The sequence below is a fragment of the Mya arenaria genome, chromosome 17, assembly GCF_026914265.1.
Source record: "Mya arenaria isolate MELC-2E11 chromosome 17, ASM2691426v1".
In the NCBI taxonomy this organism is placed as follows: domain Eukaryota; kingdom Metazoa; phylum Mollusca; class Bivalvia; order Myida; family Myidae; genus Mya; species Mya arenaria.
In genome coordinates this window covers 18,285,131-18,309,827 of record NC_069138.1, presented here as the reverse complement: position 1 = coordinate 18,309,827, position 24,697 = coordinate 18,285,131, and the positions used below count along the sequence as shown (strand labels likewise).

The following is a 24,697-nucleotide window of genomic DNA, read 5'->3' as shown; positions in this document are numbered from 1 at the left end:
AATATAAAGTAAATCTAAATGTGAACGTTTAGTTTAGATCTTTTCATAATTCAGCCAGTCTCGGTTTAAATTTTTTCATCAGTCATATATTTCAAGTAATTGTGAGAATGTCACCTACCATTTACGTTTACGTTGAACTCAACAGACCAGTCGTGGAATTCATCAACCTGGAAGGGCCTCACAAGTTTCACGGCGGACTGGTTCTCCATCTCCACCAGCAGCTGTCTCACGTCCTCTTTAGGCTCTATTGTACAGCCCTCTAACTCACAGTTCACAGAATGTCCCGACTGTATCACAATACTAACGAGACGTCTGAACTCTCCTGCTGACATGGTCGTTTCCCTTATTGCAATGTGTGTTGTATAGTCAGCTGAGACGGGCTGTAGAGCAACCATCGGAAGAGCGGACTGGTTCTCCATCTCCACCTGCAGCTGTCTCACGTCCTCTTCAGGCTCTATTGTACAGCGCCCTAACTCACAGTTCACAGAATGTCCCGACTGTATCACAATACTAACGAGACGTCTGAACTCTCCTGCTGACATGGTCGATTCCCTTATTGCAATGTGTGTTGTATAGTCAGCTGAGACGGGCTGTAGAACAACCATCGGAAGAGCGGACTGGTTCTCCATCTCCACCTGCAGCTGTCTCACGTCCTCTTCAGGCTTTATTGTACAGCCCTCTAACTCACAGTTCACAGAATGTCCCGACTGTATCACAATACTAACGAGACGTCTGAACTCTCCTGCTGATATGGTCGTTTCCTCTATTGTAATGTGTGTTGTATAGTCAGCTGAGACGGGCTGTAGAACAACCATCTGAAGAGCGGACTGGTTCTCCATCTCCACCTGCAGCTGTCTCACGTCCTCTTCAGGCTCTATTTCACAGTTCTCTAACTCACAGTTCACAGAATGTCCCGACTGTATCACAATACTAACGAGACGTCTGAACTCTCCTGCTGACATGGTCGTGTACTCTATTGTAATGTGTGTTGTATAGTCAGCTGAGACGGGCTGTAGAACAACCATCGGAAGAGCGGACTGGTTCTCGATCTCCACCTGCAGCTGTCTCACGTCCTCTTCAGGCTCTATTTCACAGTCGAATAACTTACAGTTCACAGAATGTCCCGACTGTATCACAATACTAACGAGACGTCTGAACTCTCCTGCTGACATGGTCGTTTCCCTTATTGCAATGTGTGTTGTATAGTCAGCTGAGACGGGCTGTAGAGCAACCATCGGAAGAGCGGACTGGTTCTCCATCTCCACCTGCAGCTGTCTCACGTCCTCTTCAGGCTCTATTGTACAGCGCCCTAACTCACAGTTCACAGAATGTCCCGACTGTATCACAATACTAACGAGACGTCTGAACTCTCCTGCTGACATGGTCGTGTACTCTATTGTAATGTGTGTTGTATAGTCAGCTGAGACGGGCTGTAGAACAACCATCGGAAGAGCGGACTGGTTCTCGATCTCCACCTGCAGCTGTCTCACGTCCTCTTCAGGCTCTATTTCACAGTCGAATAACTTACAGTTCACAGAATGTCCCGATTGTATCACAATACTAACGAGACGTCTGAACTCTCCTGCTGACATGGTCGTTTCCCTTATTGCAATGTGTGTTGTATAGTCAGCTGAGACGGGCTGTAGAGCAACCATCTGAAGAGCGGACTGGTTCTCCATCTCCACCTGCAGCTGTCTCACGTCCTCTTCAGGCTCTATTGTTAAGCCCTCTAACTCACAGTTCACAGAATGTCCCGACTGTATCACAATACTAACGAGACGTCTGAACTCTCCTGCTGACATGGTCGTTTCCCTTATTGCAATGTGTGTTGTATAGTCAGCTGAGACGGGCTGTAGAGCAACCATCGGAAGAGCGGACTGGTTCTCCATCTCCACCTGCAGCTGTCTCACGTCCTCTTCAGGCTCTATTGTACAGCGCCCTAACTCACAGTTCACAGAATGTCCCGACTGTATCACAATACTAACGAGACGTCTGAACTCTCCTGCTGACATGGTCGATTCCCTTATTGCAATGTGTGTTGTATAGTCAGCTGAGACGGGCTGTAGAGCAACCATCTGAAGAGCGGACTGGTTCTCCATCTCCACCTGCAGCTGTCTCACGTCCTCTTCAGGCTCTATTGTACAGTGCCATAACTCACAGTTCACAGAATGTCCCGACTGTATCACAATACTAACGAGACGTCTGAACTCTCCTGCTGACATGGTCGTTTCCTCTATTGTAATGTGTGTTGTATAGTCAGCTGAGACGGGCTGTAGAACAACCATCTGAAGAGCGGACTGGTTCTCCATCTCCACCTGCAGCTGTCTCACGTCCTCTTCAGGCTCTATTGTACAGCGCCCTAACTCACAGTTCACAGAATGTCCCGACTGTATCACAATACTAACGAGACGTCTGAACTCTCCTGCTGACATGGTCGATTCCCTTATTGCAATGTGTGTTGTATAGTCAGCTGAGACGGGCTGTAGAACAACCATCTGAAGAGCGGACTGGTTCTCCATCTCCACCTGCAGCTGTCTCACGTCCTCTTCAGGCTCTATTGTACAGTGCCATAACTCACAGTTCACAGAATGTCCCGACTGTATCACAATACTAACGAGACGTCTGAACTCTCCTGCTGACATGGTCGTTTCCCCTATTGTAATGTGTGTTGTATAGTCAGCTGAGACGGGCTGTAGAGCAACCATCTGAAGAGCGGACTGGTTCTCCATCTCCACCTGCAGCTGTCTCACGTCCTCATCAGGCACTAATATACAGCCCCATAACTCACAGTTCACAGAATGTCCCGACTGTATCACAATACTAACGAGACGTCTGAACTCTCCTGCTGACATGGTCGTTTTCCTTATTGCAATGTGTGTTGTATAGTCAGCTGAGACGGGCTGTAGAACAACCATCTGAAGAGCGGCCTGGTTCTCCATCTCCACCTGCAGCTGTCTCACGTCCTCTTCAGGCTCTATTGTACAGCCCTTTAACTCACAGTTCACAGAATGTCCCGACTGTATCACAATACTAATGAGACGTCTGAACGTTCCCTCTGATATGATCATGTTACCCAATTTAACATTCGTAAGGGTAGAAAGCGGCCCGTCCTGAAATGCCATATTATCAAAGTAAGTACATATTCAAGTAACAAATACGTTAGTTCGTTAGTCGTTCGAGGAAATGACGAAATAGAAGTGTAATATTTTTTCTCAGATACGAAAGGGCACAAACATTTCTGGAAAAAAATAATGCACGCTGTATACAATTGCTTAGCTGTTATTACGTTACACGAGTCATCTAATAATAATAGTAATAATAATAATAATAATAATAATAATAATAATAATATGATTGCCAGATCGATAATAATATGAATAGACCAACTAAAGGTATTGAATGTGTTTGCTATGATGATTCACTTGATCATGTTTCATTTGCTAATAGTAATCATAAACACCTCTATTAACTTTGCAGTTTTATAAAAGAAAGTTGTTGTTTTTCACATATGGTAATGTACGTGAAGTAAGCGGCCTAGCGGCGTAAAGCTAGCGGCATAGCAGCATTGCGGCCTGGCGGCCTAGCGGCGTGAATTTGGCGGCTTAGCGGCCTAGTGGCGTGAAGTTCGCGGCCTAGCGGCGTGAATGTAGCGGCATAGCGGTCTGGCGGCCTGGCGGCGTAAATTGGCGGCCTAGCGACCTAGCGGTGTGAAGTTAGCGGCCTGGAGGCCCAGCTTCGTGATGTTAGTGGCCTGGCGGCGTGAAGTTAGCGGCCTAGCGCCGTAAAGTTGCCAGTTCTTTTTAAACAATAATATATGTTCAGTTTTTATGCTCAAATTATCAATTTGAAGCGATTATCAACTCATTTCAAAAACAGTCGATCAAGCACTTAAACGGTCTAACGGTGTGACGTTAGCGGCCTAGCGGCCTAGCGGCCTAAAATGGCATCCTTTTCCAAAGCATGTTTACATGCCTTTACTTCTAAAATGATATATTAACTGTTTAATGCGCAAAAATATCAATCTGAAGCGATTTTTAACATGTTTTCAAAAAAGTCGATCAAGCACTTCAGCGGCGTAGCGGCGTGAAGTTTGCGGCCTAGCGGCCTAAATGGTTTCCTATTTTAAAGCACCTATACATGCTTTTTCTTCTAAAACAATGATAAATTTATGGTTTCTTTCACAAATCAACATCCTTTAGCGAATATCTGCATTTTCTCCAAAACTCGACCAAGTGCATGTAAAAATGCTTTAAAATGGAAACAAAGTTTAGGCCGCTAGGTCGCTTGGCCGCTAACTTCACGCCGTTAGGCCGCCGAACTGCATTATAACAGTAAATGTATCATTGTTTTAATGCATATGCATAGCATACAAAAATGCTTTGAAAAAGAAAACCATTTTAGGCCGCTATGTTAAAGTATGAATAAAAACATTGATTAACCATTGTTTTCCAAGAAAATGCATCAACAATGCCTTTAAAATAGAGGAAAAAATAGGCCGCTAGGCCGCCAAGTTCACGTCGCTAGGCTGCCAGGCCGCTGACTTCCGTCCGCTTGTTCGCTATGCCGCTTACTCCACGTTGCTTGGCCGCTAACTTCACGTGCATCATATGCTATATATCCCTGCACAATGAAGCAAAGAACTTTCATAAATAACAGATATCATATATTTTAATTAAAAAAATCAAAGATTACGAAATTATTACTTTTAAAAATCATGAAAATAACACCTACATGTATGACGCAACGTATTAATACAACTTCCCTGAGAGCTTTTCCAAAGATCTCAAACGACCTTTCAGAGACTCATGGAGACAATTATTCAAAGGCAATGTCAAACCATATGTAAAACAAGGATTAAATGCCACAAAGCGCCACAATTTAACGAGGTTCAAAGTGCCAGAATACTTCAATAATATATAAAAAAATACACAATAAAAATCAGGAAAATAGAGCATCATACCCGAGTCAACAAACCTATCTCCCCACAACACCAACACCACCACCACCACCACCACCAACAACAACAACAACAAACACACATGGTAGCACACAAAAACAAACAATTTGTCAAACCTTTAACGGCACTGAATAAAAATACTGTCTCTTCAAATATTAATAACTCGAAGAGCCCTGGCATAAATAAAATTGTAGCGGAAATGTTCAAAGATTTATTTTGAATCATTTCACACGCTTTATTCATAAATACAATACAATGCATAGTAAACAAGGGCGTAGCTTAGCCTAAATATTTTAGGCGTGATGGTTCTATGTGAGTTTAGGGAATTTGCCAGTACATTACACACTTAATTATATTTGCAACGGTTACAATAAAATCGAGAAATACACTCTGCACGTACTTATAATTAAACACCAAACTTGCTATTGTTCAAAATTTGTTATAAGTGTTAAAGCCGCTTTATTGCATTCTAGGGTTATTTTAATTTGTCATTTTTCGAAAACGTTGCAGGCGCAGACCGCCAATGCCTCTATGTAGCTACGTCACTGCCAAAGGGGAATATTCTGTGGAAAGGATATTATTGTACCGATATTTGATAGAGGCAACACGGGTGCTGCTAAAGCTAAAGAGGTTTATTTAAGGAAACAACCCTTTACAGCTGATAGATCAACAAACGCTAACAATGGAACGTAAATACTGAATTTTACCTGCATGGGCTGAGCTACATTTGGGGAAATCAGAGTATAAATGAAAAGAGTTGTTTGAATTAAGCTAAATATACGACATTTGACAAAAGACATTAAAAATGAAAGTCGCACTAGCGCGACATTTAATTTTGAACATGAACAGAATGAATGTCGTGTCGGCAAAACATTGGACATTGGATATCAAAAATTGAATATCTTGTACAGTAAAAATTAAAAAAACCGTTAAAACTAACACAGTAAAAATTATATAGAACGCATTTATTACATGTATCATAAAACTTGATATTTACAAATAAATGAATAACCTGGAATCATACAGCTTAAACAATACGAGTTAAACTCGGATGACATTTAAAACAAATCATCATCAGTGCATTTACAAGATACAGTGTGATTGCACACTCACTAACATAAAAATACCAGGGGTAGATCCAGAATTCAATGTCAGAGGGTGCGTACACTTTTGATTTGCACCCCTCCCTCAGAACCGAAATGTATTTGGATTGAAGTCATGGTTGGCAAGTAACAATTTTTAGTCCGAAATGAAGAATTTTACGCGTAAAAAGTATACTTGGACGTTTTAGGGGGGGGGGGGGGCGGTTGTGCAAACCCCCCTTGATCCGCATGTGTTAGCAAAAGCACACCTATAATTCAAGGACTGTGCTTAAACTGCCAATAGAGACTGACAGGAAGTAAATATTGACCCTTAAAGCTGCACTCTCACAGATATACCGTTTTTACAACTTTTTTTTTAATTCTTGACTTGGAAAGAGCAAATTTTTGCGTAAATATCTGCAAACAAATGATAAAAGATTACTTAAAAATGATCAGATCACAGATGTTCATATTTTCGTATTAAAATTAATGTTTTATGGAAAGAAAAATATATAAAAAAAATCATTTTTTGAACTAAAATATAAAAATCTGCGATCTAATATTTTATCAGCAGTCTTATATGACTGGTTTTGGTGTTTTTTGCAAAAATTGGCTCGCTCAAAGACAATAAAATAAAAAAGTTGTCAAAACGGTTTATCTGTGATAGTGCACCTTTCAATGAATTAAGACGACAATACATGCGCCTTTATAATTACCACAGGCCGCAGAATATAAAACTAAATTTTCAGTTATACAAGAAATACCAAAAATGATACATTAAATCATTTACGTAGTAAGTAACACAATAATACTACTGGAAAAGAAATCAGCCCCACGAGCTCAGAAAGAACTCGTATTCAATTCAATTAAACTTCAAATGTAATCATTTGTATCAATAAATACTAAGACGTTAAGCAACAGCTCGTTTCTTACATGAAAAAGCACGGCTATGAACAAAACAACAATAAATGATTAACACAACCAACCTGTATATAAAAGTCGCAACATATCCACATACATGTATACTATTAGTGATTCTATTTATGGAAGTAATTGACACAAGTCAATGACAGTTTAAAGAAATCTAAGTTACTTCCCTTACTCCATTCACTGCACTGACTTTGTCACATCAACGTTTTAGTAAACAATCTTAACAGAAAGGATTTTATTAACCTTTTCACAGATCAGTTCCGCGTTAAAGGGACTCCCTCATTTTTTGGACCAAAAATTTGTTCCCGGTAATGCATCTGAAACACTTATTGCATCATTATTAGTACACAAAAAGTATTTTGGGGGTAAAGTGGTGCGAACCCACACCGCGCAGGTCAAGAAAAATTAAGAAAACCGACACAGTCACCACCATGCAACCAGCATTTATACATATGTGAAGAAAATTTTGACCTTTTTTAAGATGACGTGATAATGTCAATCAACCAATCACGCAACAACATGAGCGAGTCCCTTTTAAATGGTATAGACGCTGGGATTTCTTTTTTTTTTAGGATTAGGAGTTTGAGGCTATTTTCCTCTCATTAAGTGAGAAAAATATTTCAGTGCAAGCAAAATGGCGGATTTGTAAGGAAAAATACAGACTCTGGTACCTTCCTTTGCCTGCTACTCCAAAATGCTAGTATTGTGCTTGTAATAAACAACATGGGGATCAAGGAACATAAAATCGGTCAGATATTGTGTTAAGTCAAGTGATAACCATCAACTTTGAAAATAAGAAGCTATACATGTAAGCACAGTTACAACATGCACAAAATCGCCATATTTACCGGGAAAATACGAAATATTGTGGATAAAATCAACACGTTTATTTGTAAACATCGCATCGTTACCCACAATCTGTTCAATAACTGTCTATCTTAGAGTTATGATACCAAACTAAGGTGCCGATCGGAAAGTATGTTTTTCGCCACATAATAGACGTATACCTTTTTCAAAATGTATAGAGAAAGTTTACCTACCAAGCAAAAGTAGATACTATTCCTTACAAATCCGCCGTCCACCATTTTGTTTGTTTGTTTTCACTTAATATTTGCATGACTTTTTATGTCTCTCCCCCTGTAATACGACTTTTAAACTTTCCATTTCACAATTTAAAATTTGTTTCATTGATCACTGTAATTCAATGAATCTTTTTAATTTATTTCGTTTAGATGGAATTGACAATTCTACATTGTTATCCTCTCTTGGCCACAAACTGTAAACTAGTCTACCCCGGTATACAAATAAACAATCCGAGAGAAAAACTTCATCTATGTATAGAACCACTATCACGTGCATGATTTTAAAATTTCGCTCCTGTTTATTACTGTGTATTATGTGATGATAAAGCATTTTTAATATATACAATTAACAAATCATACGATTTTTGCGAAAACAATAAGCATTGATGTTAAATTACCTAAAATACATTTACAAATTAAGAGACAAAAGGCAAAAACAAAACAAAAACGTGTTTAGGGTAACCCAGGGTATTGAGAACTAGAAAGGTTTTTACTGGATTAAACACTGCGAAAAATGGTTGAATATACGGGAATGTACTGAAACCCGTACACCCAACGTGTACGGTAAGTGTACGGGATGTTGAATATACGGGTGTGTTCGGACCCGTATATTCATAAAACTCGCATATCTTGAGTATACGGGATTCGTTTTACGGGCGTGTACTAACCCGTACATCAGTGTTATAAGTAAAAAATGAATTCTGTAATCAATTAAGGTATTTCGGTGTTTAATTTGGTAGCATACATGATATGAACGACATTTATACCATTGACTTAAAAAAATCACAGTTTCGTAGAAAAACAGGATGGTGTCAGTAAAAATCACCTTCGTCGAAAATTGTATGCTTTAATGGGTTTCGACAGCTTTTGATGAAATTAGAAAGGGTCTGAATGGTAACAAATAAATACTAGTAAATTGGACTATACTGAGTTGATTGACTAACGACTAGTACTTAAACTATTTTGATGTATGTACTGCACTGTACATTTCCGTATATCTTGAGTGTACGGCATGTACGGTCTCCGTATGTTGAAAATACGGGAAATTATGTTCTTCTTTGATGAAATTAAAGCGACATGTTAATGATAAAAAATGAGATTCGGCAATGCTGGTAGGGTTGATTTACGGCTAGTACTAAAAATATTTTGATGAATATACGGCACCGTACATCTCCGTATATCTTGAACGGACGAACATGTATGGTCTCCGAAAAATATTGAGTGAACGGGAATTCATGCTCTTCCGTACACTTTGACAGTACGGGATTAAACCATTCCCGTGAACGATGAATAGACGGGATTTTACATTTCCCGTATATTATGGATGTACGGAAATATACAAGTTCCTGTACACGCTGAGTGTACGGAAAAGTAAGAATTCCCGTACACTATAGATATACGGAAATGTACTGTTTCCCGTACACCCAATGCTGTTTAGTGTTGAATTGTGAAATCAAGTAAGGTTACTTGTTCATTCATTTGCCAGAATATATGATACATGTATGAACAACACTTATACCATTGACTTGCAGAGAAACAGGAATATGTAAGTAAAAGTCACGTTTTTTAGAAATTGTAAACGCTTTTTTGGTTCTAACAGCCTTAAGTTTGATGAAATTAAAGCGACATCTTTATGATACAGAAGAATAAGATTTGACAATGCTGAGTGGTGTTACATTTGACAGCTATATGATACGATCAACATTTATTACATATACCATTGACTTATTCGTTTTTCCGTGTTTCAGAGTAACAGGAGTCGCATTTTGTAGAAATATTAACGCTTTTATGTGTTTTAACAGCCGTTGAAGAAATTACAATGACATCTATATGATACAAAATAATTGAATTCGACAATGCTGGATGGATTAATTCACGGCTAGGGCCCGGGAATGTTTAGTTTCCCGTACATGATGAATATACTGGCGTGTACAAATCCCGTATATTATGGATGTTCGCAAATATACAGGTACAAAACGGAACAATGGGGCATATAGGTTATGAGTGGAGGGGTTCACTCCTAAATGTTAGGACTTTCAGTGAAACTGCGTTCCCTCTAACAAGCGGTCTTTCGAGAACCGGCGTTCCCTCGAGGTCGGAGCTTGGTCCCGAACTTTTTCCTTCTATTTTCATATAAAATATACCCACGCTGCATCGAAACCTAATTATGTCGAGCAGTCGAGCAATATCCTCGGTCCTCGGTTCATAATAAGAATATGAATAAACAGTACCATGTCGATCCAACATCGGAATCAATGAAAATAATTCCTTCTTTTCACTTTGATTTGCAATATGGCAATTTTGTAAAACTAAAAATTTCTATTAATTTATTGATATTTCTTTTAAAATTTATGTTTAGTATACATATAGTATACGACAGCCTTTGAACATATAAGCGATTTCCACAACGCAACACATAATCGGTGCCATAGTAAGCAGACGATTTCAAACCTAAAATACACTGAAAGATATTTCATAACAGACTGGAGAATTGAAAATCGGGTCGTTCGAAACATCGGTTCCCTCGTATATATAAACACATAAGGCTATATCACTTCTAGTAAATCGTAATAATTAACTAATACATTTTTCAGATAAGCCCACAGATGACTGTTTCAATTTATGGGTGACCGAAGAAATTGGGTGCATAACTAATATATGTTTTTTTTTATATTGAAAGGTGGCCCCTAATATATTTAAAAAGTGTCATCACTGTCTGTTTCCCGGATACTTTTATGGCCTTTTCAATTAGTGCATGTCACGCGGAGATCATTTGTTTACATAACCACATGGCCAGTGGGTTTACGAAACACGAATTATTAAAATTATCAATTAATTTCATCGACAAGCTGCGGAAAATATTATTATCATATTAGGCATGAATTGAATAATGGTAAATAAATAAATAAATAAATAAATAGATAGATAGATAGATAGATAGATAGATAGATAGATAGATAGATAGATAGATAGATAGATAGATAGATAGATAGATAGATAGATAGATAGATAGATAGATAGATAGATAGATAGATAGATAGATAGATAGATAGATAGATAGATAGATAGATAGATAGATAGATAGATAGATAGATAGATAGATAGATAGATAGATAGATAGATAGATAGATAGATAGATAGATAGATAGATAGATAGATGAATGAATGAATGAATGAATGAATGAATGAATGAATGAATGAATGAATGAATGAATGAATGAATGAATGAATGAATGAATGAATGAATGAATGAATGAATGAATAAATAAATAAATAAATAAATAAATAAATAAATAAATAAATAAATAAATAAATAAATAAATAAATAAATAAATAAATAAATAAATAAATAAAATAAGTCAATAAATATAATAATATAATTGTACTCAAACGATTTTATATTATCTGTGACATCTGCTTTGATGAGTGCTGATAAAATAAGATCATATATAAGATAAGGCGTCAAAAGAGACGGATTACTTATTAAACACAACAAAAATATTCATTAATTTCAAGTTTTCTAATTGCATTTTATTAAATTGCAAGTTGTAATTTTGAAGAAACCATATTTGTTTTAATCTTAATTTTATTGAAAATGGCTCTAACTGCTAGCTTACTTTCTTCATAGTTTGATTCCTATTATGAACTTCATTTTATTAAAAGCAGTTTACCCTAATCCTCCCTTTGGTATGAGGGGTATGAGGAAGTTGAAATAAAGATGCTCTTTAAAGATTGACAATTTTAACACTTTTTTTAAGTTTGGTCTCCTTTGATGAATTTGGCATCAATGCATTCATTTCAGTCATATAAGACACCTCACAGTATAACAGTTCTCAATTGTTTTGAAAACTGCCGAAATATTTTTTTTTTAAACGTTAGTATTATTGTAACGCTTTTAGCCATAAAACATCCATTTTCAAACCTAAAAATGAACAATTGTGATCTGATCATTTGTCAGCAGTCTTATATCATTGAATTCCTCAAAAAATTGCTCATTCCAAGACAAAAAAGTAGTCAAAACGGTCAATCTGTGAGAGTGCAGTTTTAATACTCATTTATTATTATGTACTAGTATGTAAAAAAAATGCAGAGGAAGTCAAAATCAATGTTATTGTGTGAATGTCAGTGTTTTTGGCTATCGTTATTTGTTTAATATTTCTCTAAATCATAAAGAACTCATTTGTAATAAATATTTAGAAAAAAACAACGTATTATAATATACTACTGAATTTGTTTTGTTTATTTGAGTTTATCAAGGTCTGCCCGCGCCTATTGGCTGCATTATGGCTTGACCCCGCCGTGACGCCATCACGACTTAAATTGTGTTTAATAAATAAATAAATAAATAAATAAATAAATATATATATATATATATATATATATATATATATATATATATATATATATATATATATATATATATATATATATATATATATATAAAATAAGAGGCATCTGTTTTTAAAGAAATTAGACTGAATACTTAAAATAAAGAACACTAATTATTAATTTCAAGTTTGCATGATTTTCATTGATAGCGGTTGACTCTAACCTACCCATTAGTATGAGGGAGTTACAATATAGATGCCCTATCTGTAAAGTTGCACTCTCTTAAATTTGACAATTTTTACCTATTTACGTTTTGTCTCAGAATCAGCTTAATTTGGTTTGTAGCCATACAACATCATTTTTTATTTTTTTGCTGTGCATATTTATGCGACTATAATAATTTCAATTAACGTTGATATAACAATAATAATAATAATAATAATAATAATAATAATAATAATAATAATAATAATAATAATAAATAAAACAATTTCAATATTTAGTTTAAATTTTCAAGAAATGCGTAAGTTTCAGCCAATATTAAGATCATTAGGTCATTAAACCAATCAAGAGCGTATAATCAATAGCCAATTGTTACAGCGGGATGCAGAAAGCGCGAGAATCGATATCATCTGTGTCATTACATAAGCCAAATATCAACAAGGAAGAACACCCAACAATAATGTGGTAAGACTACGAGCTAGCATATTATAAGATATAATTGTTATTTATTTTTTGATGGGACACCGATTATTAGTTAGTTATTATGTCTGTGAACTGTGCATAGGTATTTATCATTCGAACGTGAACCATTGAACAACCGGATAAACTTTAATTCTGATGAAATGTGGGTTTGGTATTTGAATTAAGGTACAGCATTGTGAGCTTAAAATATCTTTTAATTAGAATAAATGCACATCAGAATAAAGATGGCAATCTAAAAGGTTTGACATTTTGACATTAGAAAATTTTGGCTCGCTGGTACAATTTTGAGGGGAAACAAGATAATAAATATGTATGCCTTTATGAATTAATACAAACTATGTATTAAATTTACTTTGATTAAATATTAGTTGGCATATATTGACAATTGTTCATAGAAATGTCATGTACAACACAGATTTATGTTTATGTATTATCATCACATCTGGGAATGGACTGGTTGTTTTTTTAGAGTTGCACTCTCTCAGATTGACCGTTTTGACATAAAATAGTTTGTCTCAGATTTAGCTAACTTTTGTATAAATTACTTCAATTCAAGCACAAAGATCATAGTAAATTGCTAAAAAAACTGCCAAAGATTACAGTTTTTAATGCTTTGAGAGTGCATTTTTAACAAGTCTAGACTTAGACATATATAGGTTGTGTCACATTTTCTAATGTTTTTTCTGTCACGGGGTTTTCTGACTTCATGGTGATGAATTTGCCATATTGCTGTATTATATCAAATCTGCATTTCAAATATTTGTACGCCATAAGCTTATTGTGTCTGTATAATTTCTTTTTTCAGTGACCTGACGTCCGTGCGCAATTTGACCTATTGCCTGAAACCAAGAAATCGCGGAATGGAACTCATATTAGTTGTGTAATGTTTTCTGGATGTTTATTTTAACAGCCTGTATAAATTGTTGTTTGACAAGACAGTGGAATTTTAATCATACAACATTTTGTTTGAGCAAATGCCACAATGAAATGATTATGTTAAGGCAGATATAGAATGACATTAAACATTGATTACTCAAACATGATAATTTTAAATCTTATGAATTTATATAAATAGTAGTTTTTCCTATGTCTATAAATAATGTTTTATAAAAAACAGCATGTATTTGTTATTTCTAATCATTTGTGTCGGACACGGTCAAACCATTTCTTTGTCCATCCCGTATAAGGTCCGTACATTCATCCGTGTACGGGGTCCGTATTCCAATCCCGTACATTTTGCGTGTACGGGTCCGTATATCCATCCCGTACACGTTGCGTGTACGGAGTCCTATCTCCATCCCGTACACGTTGCCTGTACGGGGTCCGTATATTCATCCCGTACACGTTGCATGTACGGGGTCCGTATATCCATCCCGTACACGTTGCGTGTACAAGCTCAGTATATTCATCCCGTACACGTTGCGTGTACGGGGTCCGTATATTCATCCCGTACACGTTGCATGTACAGGGTCCGTATATTCATCCCGTACACGTTGCATGTACCGGGTCCGTATATCCATCCTGAACATGCGGGTGTACGGGCTCCGTACATCCATACATATATTTTTGGCAAAAAAATGCTATGCTAAAAATATGTGTTCTTCAAAAACACGTGAAAGAAATAAAAAAATATTTTTATATATACAATGATAACTCCGTATATCCACGGGTACGGGGATGGATATACGGAAGTCCGTACACGTGGTGTTCCGTATACGTATTCGTGTACGGGTCCGAACACGCCCGTGTATTCAAGATGTACGGGACCGTTCTTTTCCGTATATTCAACCATTTTCCGCAGTGAAAAGCCTAAAGTGATTTAGAATTTTAGTATTTTTGAGGCTGTTACTCTCAAAATAAAAGTGTTGGTATAATTAAGGCTCAACCCTAAATTTAGTCGAGTGTATCCAAATGTAACATAATTATTATCACAAAGATTTTTTCTAGCATCAACATAGTAACAGACTCCAAAACAATAAAAGTTCAACAAAAGGCACAGCTGCACCACGGATAGGTCGACAGATCATTTTCTTTGCACCACCGATGCGTGGTGGAGCTTTAGTAGGCGTGATAAAGCAGCGCCGAGGAAGGGACACTGGATGCACGAGGGTCAAATGTCAGCCATGTTTTTTGAATCAGCCACGTGCCAAATGTATGTAAAAGCAATACTAGATCCAATTGTACATATCATATGTGGACAGTCGACGTACGCTTTTATGGCCATTTATTCACCATTCTTTGAGACAATGGTATCATTCAGCATGTTCAATCACTATAACTTATAAAAAATGTTTGTAAATATAGTGATCGCGATATTGTGTATTTGACATGTCCCCTAAAATCACGCGGGGTGAGCTCTCGGACTAAATACCAAAATACACCATGAACGATATGTTGGTTTACGAGATTAAAGTCAGATTGCAGATAACCGTCCCAACGGACGTAATTATGATTGTATCAACGTTAAATGTTCCACCAGCGCTAAATGTAACACTTTCCGTTATATGTCGCAAGACTGTCGCTAAATGTCGCAATAAATGCGTAAGGTCGCGAAATCGACTTACGTTATATGTCGAATCTGTAATGCAACCAGTCACTTGTAACCACGGCACCTCAGGTTCGGGGAAGAGCGGGAACTTTGGTTTTCGGTCAAGCTAATCCCGGGTAAAATCCCCGCCCTGTGGGAACAGACTGCTGGTAAAATCCCCGCCAAATGCCCCCGCACCCCGGGATACCTAAGTAAGGCCCAGTCCTCGGTATTTTCGGAGCAAAACAAAACCGCCGTGGTTACAATTGACTGGAGCATAACGTTAAATGACGCAAAAAAGTGTACTGCAGCTCTATGTCGCCACATCAACGCTAAATGTCGCAATCCTTTATAAACATTCATGTGTGGTATGACTGATCTATTTACAGCCCCTGAAGTATCCTGGAACAGTGAGCCAGGGTTAACCTGGATGAACCGGGTACGACCGGTATGAGAGATGGAGGATGTTTGTTCAAATAGAAATGGAGTATATCTTACAGAGAAGTGATTTACATTAAATATTTTACGAGTGAAAAGAACAAGTGTTAATGTGAAAATTATATTACTTTAAGGTTATGTACATTCCATAGTTACGAAAAGCAAACACATTTACTTTTTCTTTCATGGACACAACCACAACATCGGTGGTGCTGGAACGTTTCAAAGTCATCTTTTTTAATCGTGTTTTGCACATTAAATGACACAGTCTAGTAGACTTCGTTCGAAAAAAATTGAATACCCACAATGCTTTGTTACGTTCACAACTGAACTTAACTCAGTTTTATTATAAATAAAGGCCTCCGGCCAATAATACAGCATAATCAATGTTTACAACTAAAAACTAATAGTGTCACCCTTCTCTCTTGAGTGTTTTATCTATTATATTCAAGCGAAGTCATTCTTTGTGAAACAAAGTATGATACCTGTTTACTGAATAGTACACGTCTCATAGGTATGCATTAGATGATAAAATGAAATTGACATCTCTGACCACCCGACCAATTTAAAAGATTGTTCGTCGTTATACTCTCATATTGAGGACACTGGAAAAAAATATCATGCCGATCTGAGGTTTTCTTTTCTGCATTTTTCTTGCTCACTGAGAATGGAGTTAGATAAAAAAAAATCATTTGACAAAATAATATCATCAAAATATTCGATACCAAGTTGAAGATCTTATTTAAACCAAGAAGATAAATATACATAGTATTTGGTTTAACTAAAAATGGGGGGTATACAACCACTGTTCATTCACTACAGCAGACCAGGGACCAGGGGTTACACGTATTTCAAATCTGCAACGGTTTAGGGGAGGATTTTGAATCTGAGCTGCAAGATGGCGGCGAGACGTTGACAAAATAGGATTTTGGGAACCTGTTTTTGCCTGTTTAGTAGCAAAAATTATGAAAATCAAAAATATCATGAGGTGCATTTGGCTCTGCAATCTCCGTGTTTCTTTTTATTTCAAGTTCTTAACTTAACGGAATAAATTTCCTGAGGCTTTCATTGCTGTATAACACCTTTCATGGTCAATTTGTTTTAGTTTAACCACCTAAATGGGTGCCGATAACAGTATAAGCACGTTTGGGCATCTAAGCTGCATTAAAATTTGATAGACATTTATACATAACAGGAAACCGTGCGACATAACTATTTATTGTTTTATAATAATATGCCCTTAAAGTTTCAAAATCTCGCTTTCCACTTTCGTAATTGTCATACTGGTCGAAGATTTTCCTTCAATAACTTTATTTCCGTTAGCTAATAATTTGAAATAAAAAAAGCCGAGAGAAACACGGAGATTGTAGAGCCGAATGCGCCTCATGATGTTCATGAATTCGCACACTAACGATATGGTCTCTCACATAAGCGATACCAGGTCTAGTATTAACGATAAGGATTCGCACACTAACGAAATGGACTATAGTGATATTACTTCACCAGAATTTACTTATTCCGTGCCAGTTACTATTTCTATTCCTGCACTAATAACTTTCTACATATGTATTAGCTTATAAATAAGTCACAAAGGTTATTATTGTATACCAATCACAATATGTGGCTATCCATAGAATGTTTTTAATGTTGGTATACACATGTGAACAGACATACGCTGTAAAATTTAATTATACGTTGTTACATGTACAACTGTTTTTAGTTTAACTTACATTTCATTATTTATTGTGCATGCATTACATAAAATATACATCACTCTTTGAGCATTATAGATTTTTATTTTGGGCCGGTGGCCTTATGTATAACAAATAAATAACTATTGTATTTACCGTTTATTCACCACTTTTTACTTTATTATTACACATTTGCTTATAAATTTTATCAACTGATAGTGTACAGTTTTATTAACAATGACATCACGTAGCTTTTCACAAAAACAACAACAATGGTTTACGTTATATATTTTAGCATATATACAATACAAAGTGCAAATGTATGAAATAAATATTTTCCAATAATGTTTTCACATTTCTGACGCTTTTCTGGTGTTGAACCTATGTTGTCTAATATTTAACTTACATTGATGTCGAAAATAGCGTTAGATAAAAAATACAAATATTTCAGGTCTGGTAAAAAAAATCGTTCTTTACTGTCTTTCCTTTTTAGCCCATTTCCGTGTAAAAATGGGTATTTTTTCACTACTTCAGGGGCCATGACTTAAAATAGAATGAGTCGGATGAACTAGGCATACCATACGATTAAAATGTGGATTTTTTACTATTTCAGTCTTTTATTGCCACATACAACACTTATATAATGTTTTGACTTTACAGTTGTCAAGAGCTTAAAACAAATAAATCCAATTAATTATTAATTGCCGCTTATAAAGGAGTGCGAAATTAATCGTTGATGTTGCTACATATATCGGCAGCACACTTTTTTGCGACATTTGGCGTTGCAAATGCGACATATAACGTTAGTCGGTTTTGCGACATATAACGTCAAGTGCGACATTTAGCGTTGGTTGCAACATTGAGAGTCAGCCTTGCGACATATAACGTCAAGTGCGACATTTAGCGTTGGTTGCAACATTGAGAGTCAGCCTTGCGACATATAACGTCAAGTGCGATATTTAGCGTTGGTTGCGACATTAAAAGTCAGCCTTGTGACAAATAACGTCAAGTGCGACATTTAGCGTTGGTTGCGACATTGAGAGTCAGCCTTGCGACATATAACGTCAAGTGCGACATTTAGCGTTGGTTGCGACATATAACGTCAAGTGCGAAATTTAGCGTTGGTGCGACATTAAGAGTCAGCCTTGCGACATATAACGTCAAGTGCGACATTTAGCGTTGGTTGCGACATTGAGAGTCAGCCTAGCGACATATAACGTCAAGTGCGATATTTAGCGTTGGTTGCGACATATAACGTCAAGTGCGAAATTTAGCGTTGGTGCGACATTGAGAGTCAGACTTGCGACATGTAACGTCAAGTGCGACATTTAGCGTTGGTTGCGACATTGAGGGTCAGCCTTGAGACATATAACGTCAAGTGCGACATTTAGAGTTGGTTGCGACATTGAGAGTCAGCCTTGCGACATATAACGTCAAGTGCAATATTTAGCGTTAGTTTCGACATTGAGAGTCAGCCTTGCGACATATAACGTCAAGTGCGACATTTGGCGTTGGTTGCGACATTGAGAGTCAGCCTTGCGACATATAACGTCAAGTGCGATATTTAGCGTTGGTTGCAACATTGCGAGTCAGCCTTGCGACATATAACGTCAAGTGCGATATTTAGCGTTAGTTGCAACATTGAGAGTCAGCCTTGCGACATATAACGTCAAGTGCGATATTTAGCGTTAGTTTCGACATTGAGAGTCAGCCTTGCGACATATAACGTCAAGTGCGACATTTAACGTTGGCTGCAACATTGAGAGTCACCCTTGCGACATATAACGTCAAGTGCGATATTTAGCGTTGGTTGCAACATTGAGCATCAGCCTCGCGAAATATAACGTCAAGTGCGACATTAAGCGTTTGTTTCGACATTGAGAGTCAGCCTTGCAACATATAACGTCAAGTGCGACATTTAGCGTTGGTTGCGACATATAACGTCAAGTGCGACATTTAGCGTTGGTTGCGACATATAACGTCAAGTGCGAAATTTAGCGTTGGTGCGACATTGAGAGTCAGCCTTGCGACATATAACGTCAAGTGCGACATTTAGCGTTGGTTGCGACATTGTGAGTCGGACTTGCGACATATAATGTCAAGTGCGACATTTAGAGTTGGTTGCGACATTGAGAGTCAGCCTTGCGACATATAACGTCAAGTGAGACATTTAGCGTTACTTGCAACATTGAGAGTCAGCTTTGCGACATATAACGTCAAGTGCGACATTTAGCGTTGGTTGCGACATTGTGAGTCAGCCTTGCGACATATAATGTCAAGTGCGACATTTAGAGTTGGTTGCGACATTGAGAGTCAGCCTTGCGACATATAACGTCAAGTGAAACATTAAGCGTTGGTTGCAACATTGAGAGTCAGCCTTGCGACATATAACGTCAAGTGCGACATTTAGCGTTGGTTGCGACATATAACGTTAAGTGCGATATTTAGCGTTAGTTTCGACATTGAGAGTCAGCCTTGCGACATATAACGTCAAGTGCGACATTTAGCGTTGGTTGCAACATTGAGAGTCAGCCTTGCGACATATAACGTCAAGTGCGACATTTGGCGTTGGTTGCGACATTGAGATTCAGCCTTGCGACATATAACGTCAAGTGCGATATTTAGCGTTGGTTGCAACATTGAGAGTCAGCATTGCGACATATAACGTCAAGTGCGACATTTAGCGTTAGTTTCGACATTGAGAGTCAGCCTTGCGACATATAACGTCAAGTGCGACATTTAGCGTTGGTTGCGACATATATCGTCAAGTGCGACATTTAGCGTTGGTTGCGACATTGAGAGTCAGCCTTGCGACATATAACGTCAAGTGCGACATTTGGCGTTGGTTGCGACATTGAGAGTCAGCCTTGCGACATATAACGTCAAGTGCGATATTTAGCGTTGGTTGCAACATTGCGAGTCAGCCTTGCGACATATAACGTCAAGTGCGACATTTAGCGTTGCTTGCAACATTGAGAGTCAGCCTTGCGACATACAACGTCAAGTGCGACATTTAGCGTTGGTTGCGACATTGAGAGTCAGCCTTGCGACATTTAACGTCAAGTGCGACATTTAAAGTTGGTTGCGAGATTGAGAGTCAGCCTTGCGACATATAACGTCAAGTGCGATATTTAGCGTTGGTTGCAACATTGAGAGTCAGCCTTGCGACATATAACGTCAAGTGCGACATTTAGCGTTGGTTGCGACATATAACGTCAAGTGCGATATTTAGCGTTAGTTTCGACATTGAGAGTCAGCCTTGCGACATATAACGTCAAGTGCGACATTTAGCGTTGGTTGCGACATATAACGTCAAGTGCGACATTTAGCGTTGGTTGCGACATTGAGAGTCAGCCTTGCGACATATAACGTCAAGTGCGACATTTGGCGTTGGTTGCGACATTGAGAGTCAGCCTTGCGACATATAACGTCAAGTGCGATATTTAGCGTTGGTTGCAACATTGCGAGTCAGCCTTGCGACATATAACGTCAAGTGCGATATTTAGCGTTAGGTGCGACATTGAGAGTCAGCATTGCGACATATAACGTCAAGTGCGACATTTAGCGTTGCTGCGACATTGAGAGTCAGCATTGCGACATATAACGTCAAGTGCGACATTTAGCGTTGATTGCGACATTGAGAGTCAGCATTGCAGCATATACCGTCAAGTGCGACATTTAGCGTTGGTGCGACATTGAGAGTCAGCCTTGCGACTAACAACGTCAAGTGCGACATTTAGCGTTGGTTGCGACATTGAGAGTCAGCATTGCGACATATAACGTCAAGTGCGACATTTAGCGTTGGTTGCGACATTGAGAGTCAGCATTGCGACATATAACGTCAAGTGCGACATTTAGCGTTGGTTGCGACATTGAGAGTCAGCATTGCGACATATAACGTCAAGTGCGACATTAAGCGTTGGTTGCGACATTGAGAGTCAGCATTGCGACATATAACGTCAAGTGAGACAATTAGCGTTGGTTGCGACATTGAGAGTCAGCCTTGCGACATATAACGTCAAGTGCGACATTTAGCGTTGGTTGCGACATTGAGAGTCAGCCTTGCGACATTTAACGTCAAGTGCGACATTTAGCGTTGGTTGCGACATTGAGAGTCAGCCTTGCGACATATAACGTCAAGTGCGACATTTAGCGTTGGTTGCGACATTGAGAGTCAGCATTGCGACATATAACGTCAAGTGCGACATTAAGCGTTGGTTGCGACATTGAGAGTCAGCCTTGCGACATATAACGTCAAGTGCGACATTTAGCGTTGGTTGCGACATTGAGAGTCAGCATTGCGACATATAACGTCAAGTGCGACATTTAGCGTTGGTTGCGACATTGAGAGTCAGCATTGCGACATATAACGTCAAGTGCGACATTTAGCGTTGGTTGCGACATTGAGAGTCAGCCTTGCGATATATAACGTCATTGCGACATTTAGCGTTGGTTGCGACATTGAGAGTCAGCCTTGCGACATATAACGTCAAGTGCGACATTTAGCGTTGGTTGCGACATTGAGAGTCAGCCTTGCGACATATAACGTCAAGTGCGACATTTAGCGTTGGTTTCGACATTGAGAGTCAGCCTTGCGACATATAACGTCAAGTGCGACATTTAGCGTTGGTTGCGACATTGAGAGTCAGCCTTGCGACATATAACCTCAAATGCGACATTTAGCGTTGGTGCGACAACTAACGTTGCTACAATGTTAAAATATGCAATATATTTGGTAAAATATCATTATTGCTTTGTTAAGATACCGTGTCTAATTCACCTTTCTTTAAAAAAACACGGTATCCTTAATAAGGATTATTTTTTTGGTTGTCCGATTAGCGCAGATGATAGCGGGTTCGATTCACGGCCTTGGCTTATGTGAGTTTAGAAAAGTGGTCACCAAACCGGACAAGTGGGTTTTCTCCGGGTACTCCGGTTTCCACCACAACGTAAGCCACACTCTCGCGCAACATCGCGCCATCGAGAGTGATAAATATAAGGTGCAATAGCTTGTTTCACAATCGTTGTAAAATTAAAAAAGTTTAAACTAACCATTGCTTTCGATATTTATGCATCCATTTCGGTAAAATAAAACAACTGTATTAATTGTAGTACTGTTTATTTGAAAGTAAGAGCACATATCTTCAAATGTACTGAAGCAATCAATAATTGGTTAATATATGACAAAAGTATGTGTTATATTTCAGCTGTTTGGGAAAAACTTTTTGCGGTAGAGAATTTACCGGAAATAGAATTACCAAAAAGGTGCCTTGGTTTGATTTTGATCATAATAGTATTTATGAAAATAATAAATAGTATATAAACGCTTGATTTTTTTTTCAAATCAAAAGCAAAGCTTTAAATATTTTATTGTACAGGAAAGAAAAAAAGTCATTTTTGAGCACCTCGAAAATTTTGGAAATACATTAAAAAGGCAAATAATTCCTCTTAACCTTCCTTAATGTCTCCGAATATTATTTTTCATCAGTCTTTTTACTTTGTTTATCTATATATGTAAGCTGTGAATGATTACCAATACGAAAGCAATGTAGAAAAGACTATTGCAACATCCATGGACTTCAAAATAATCTATACATCACCCACTCGTACAAATATACAACCGTGGAATACATCGTTATGCACTGTTCCATCTGCAGAACACAGAGTGGATTTCACTAATAGTTTGCAGTACTCACAGACCAATCGTCTCACATATTTTTGCATTTGTAACGATGTGATGCACTACCAGTTTCACTACTGCTTACTAAGTGCCTTTCTTGTGATATTAAAGAACATAAGGTACATTCCATTCGAACTCAATAAACAAGGCGTAAACGAAAAACTGCTTTCTCCATTACATTCGCGCATACTCGTACGTGTTCCAAAATAAGGGAACTTTCATTACCGAATTCATTTTTTGTTAGTTGCGAATGAAAACCACATCAACTGAAACTATATGGTTACTATTGTTCATAAGGACATTTCTGAATAATGGTCATTAGATTTCTACTTCCGTCACCACACACTCGATTCGGACATATGTGGACATACCTAATGACTGGGGGAATCCCCCATATAACAATGTGATACAATTCTGAGAGAGCTGCTCTATATTTATATTTCTTAGCATTGAGTAAATAACTTTCAAGTTCAAATTCATGTTTAATACAATTTATTTTGGCTAGGTTTGATGGAGTATCATGCTGCATTTGTAAATATTGTATTGTTAATGAATACAACTGACAACGCTGAAAACGCATCATTGATAAGTAAATACACGATGTATTCCGTTAAGAATCCAGTAATTCTATAACATATCTTGTTTGTTTTCGTCTATTATTGGGTACTCGCGTACCATACCCGCGGTTACCTGGGTACCTATCCAGCTGAAACGATTTGATTTACTCCTGAATCGGATAATAATATATTCGTCTGTTGGACAATTTATGAACATTCTAAAATATTATATTTCTCAAAACATTAATGAAGCTTGCAATGGCTGGAGACAGTGAGTGTGATGATTAAATTCATCAGCAGCAACAACAAGATTTACAATAAATCAACAACAACAACACTAATAACGAAAACAACAACAACAGCAACAATATAAACATACAGCTAGTCAGCGTCTTACAAGTGTCAAAAAGAACATCACAGCAATCACCATCGCCATCAGCGTTATGATCAATCGCTAATGGTATGTAAAGTTTCACAACAATGGCATAGACATTCGATCGATAATTGTTGAACATTCTTCCTATACGCATACATCGATATACAAGCATGACTATTGTTAAGCTAAAGAAGCACCAGCTATAAGGACCATATGTCGATCAAGTAATTCAGTCTAAAAATACAATAACAACTTCATTTTGCTGTCAGGTTAATGATGTAAACCGATGTTAAACCATTGTAAGGCCGTGCTGATAAATCAAGTCGAACTGATATTAAAACGA

At 37.6% G+C, this 24,697-nt stretch overlaps 1 protein-coding gene across 3 annotated transcripts in view; it reads right to left on the bottom strand.

Annotated features, from left to right (window-relative positions):
* Positions 1–24,697, bottom strand: part of LOC128222913 (uncharacterized) — a 73,330-nt gene that overhangs the window by 14,282 nt on the left and 34,351 nt on the right. For all 3 annotated transcript variants that reach the window (XM_052932087.1, XM_052932088.1, XM_052932089.1), the window contains exon 6: positions 119–3,110. In XM_052932087.1, the coding sequence (XP_052788047.1) occupies positions 119–3,110 (2,992 nt within the window). The remainder of the gene's footprint in view (positions 1–118; positions 3,111–24,697) is intronic.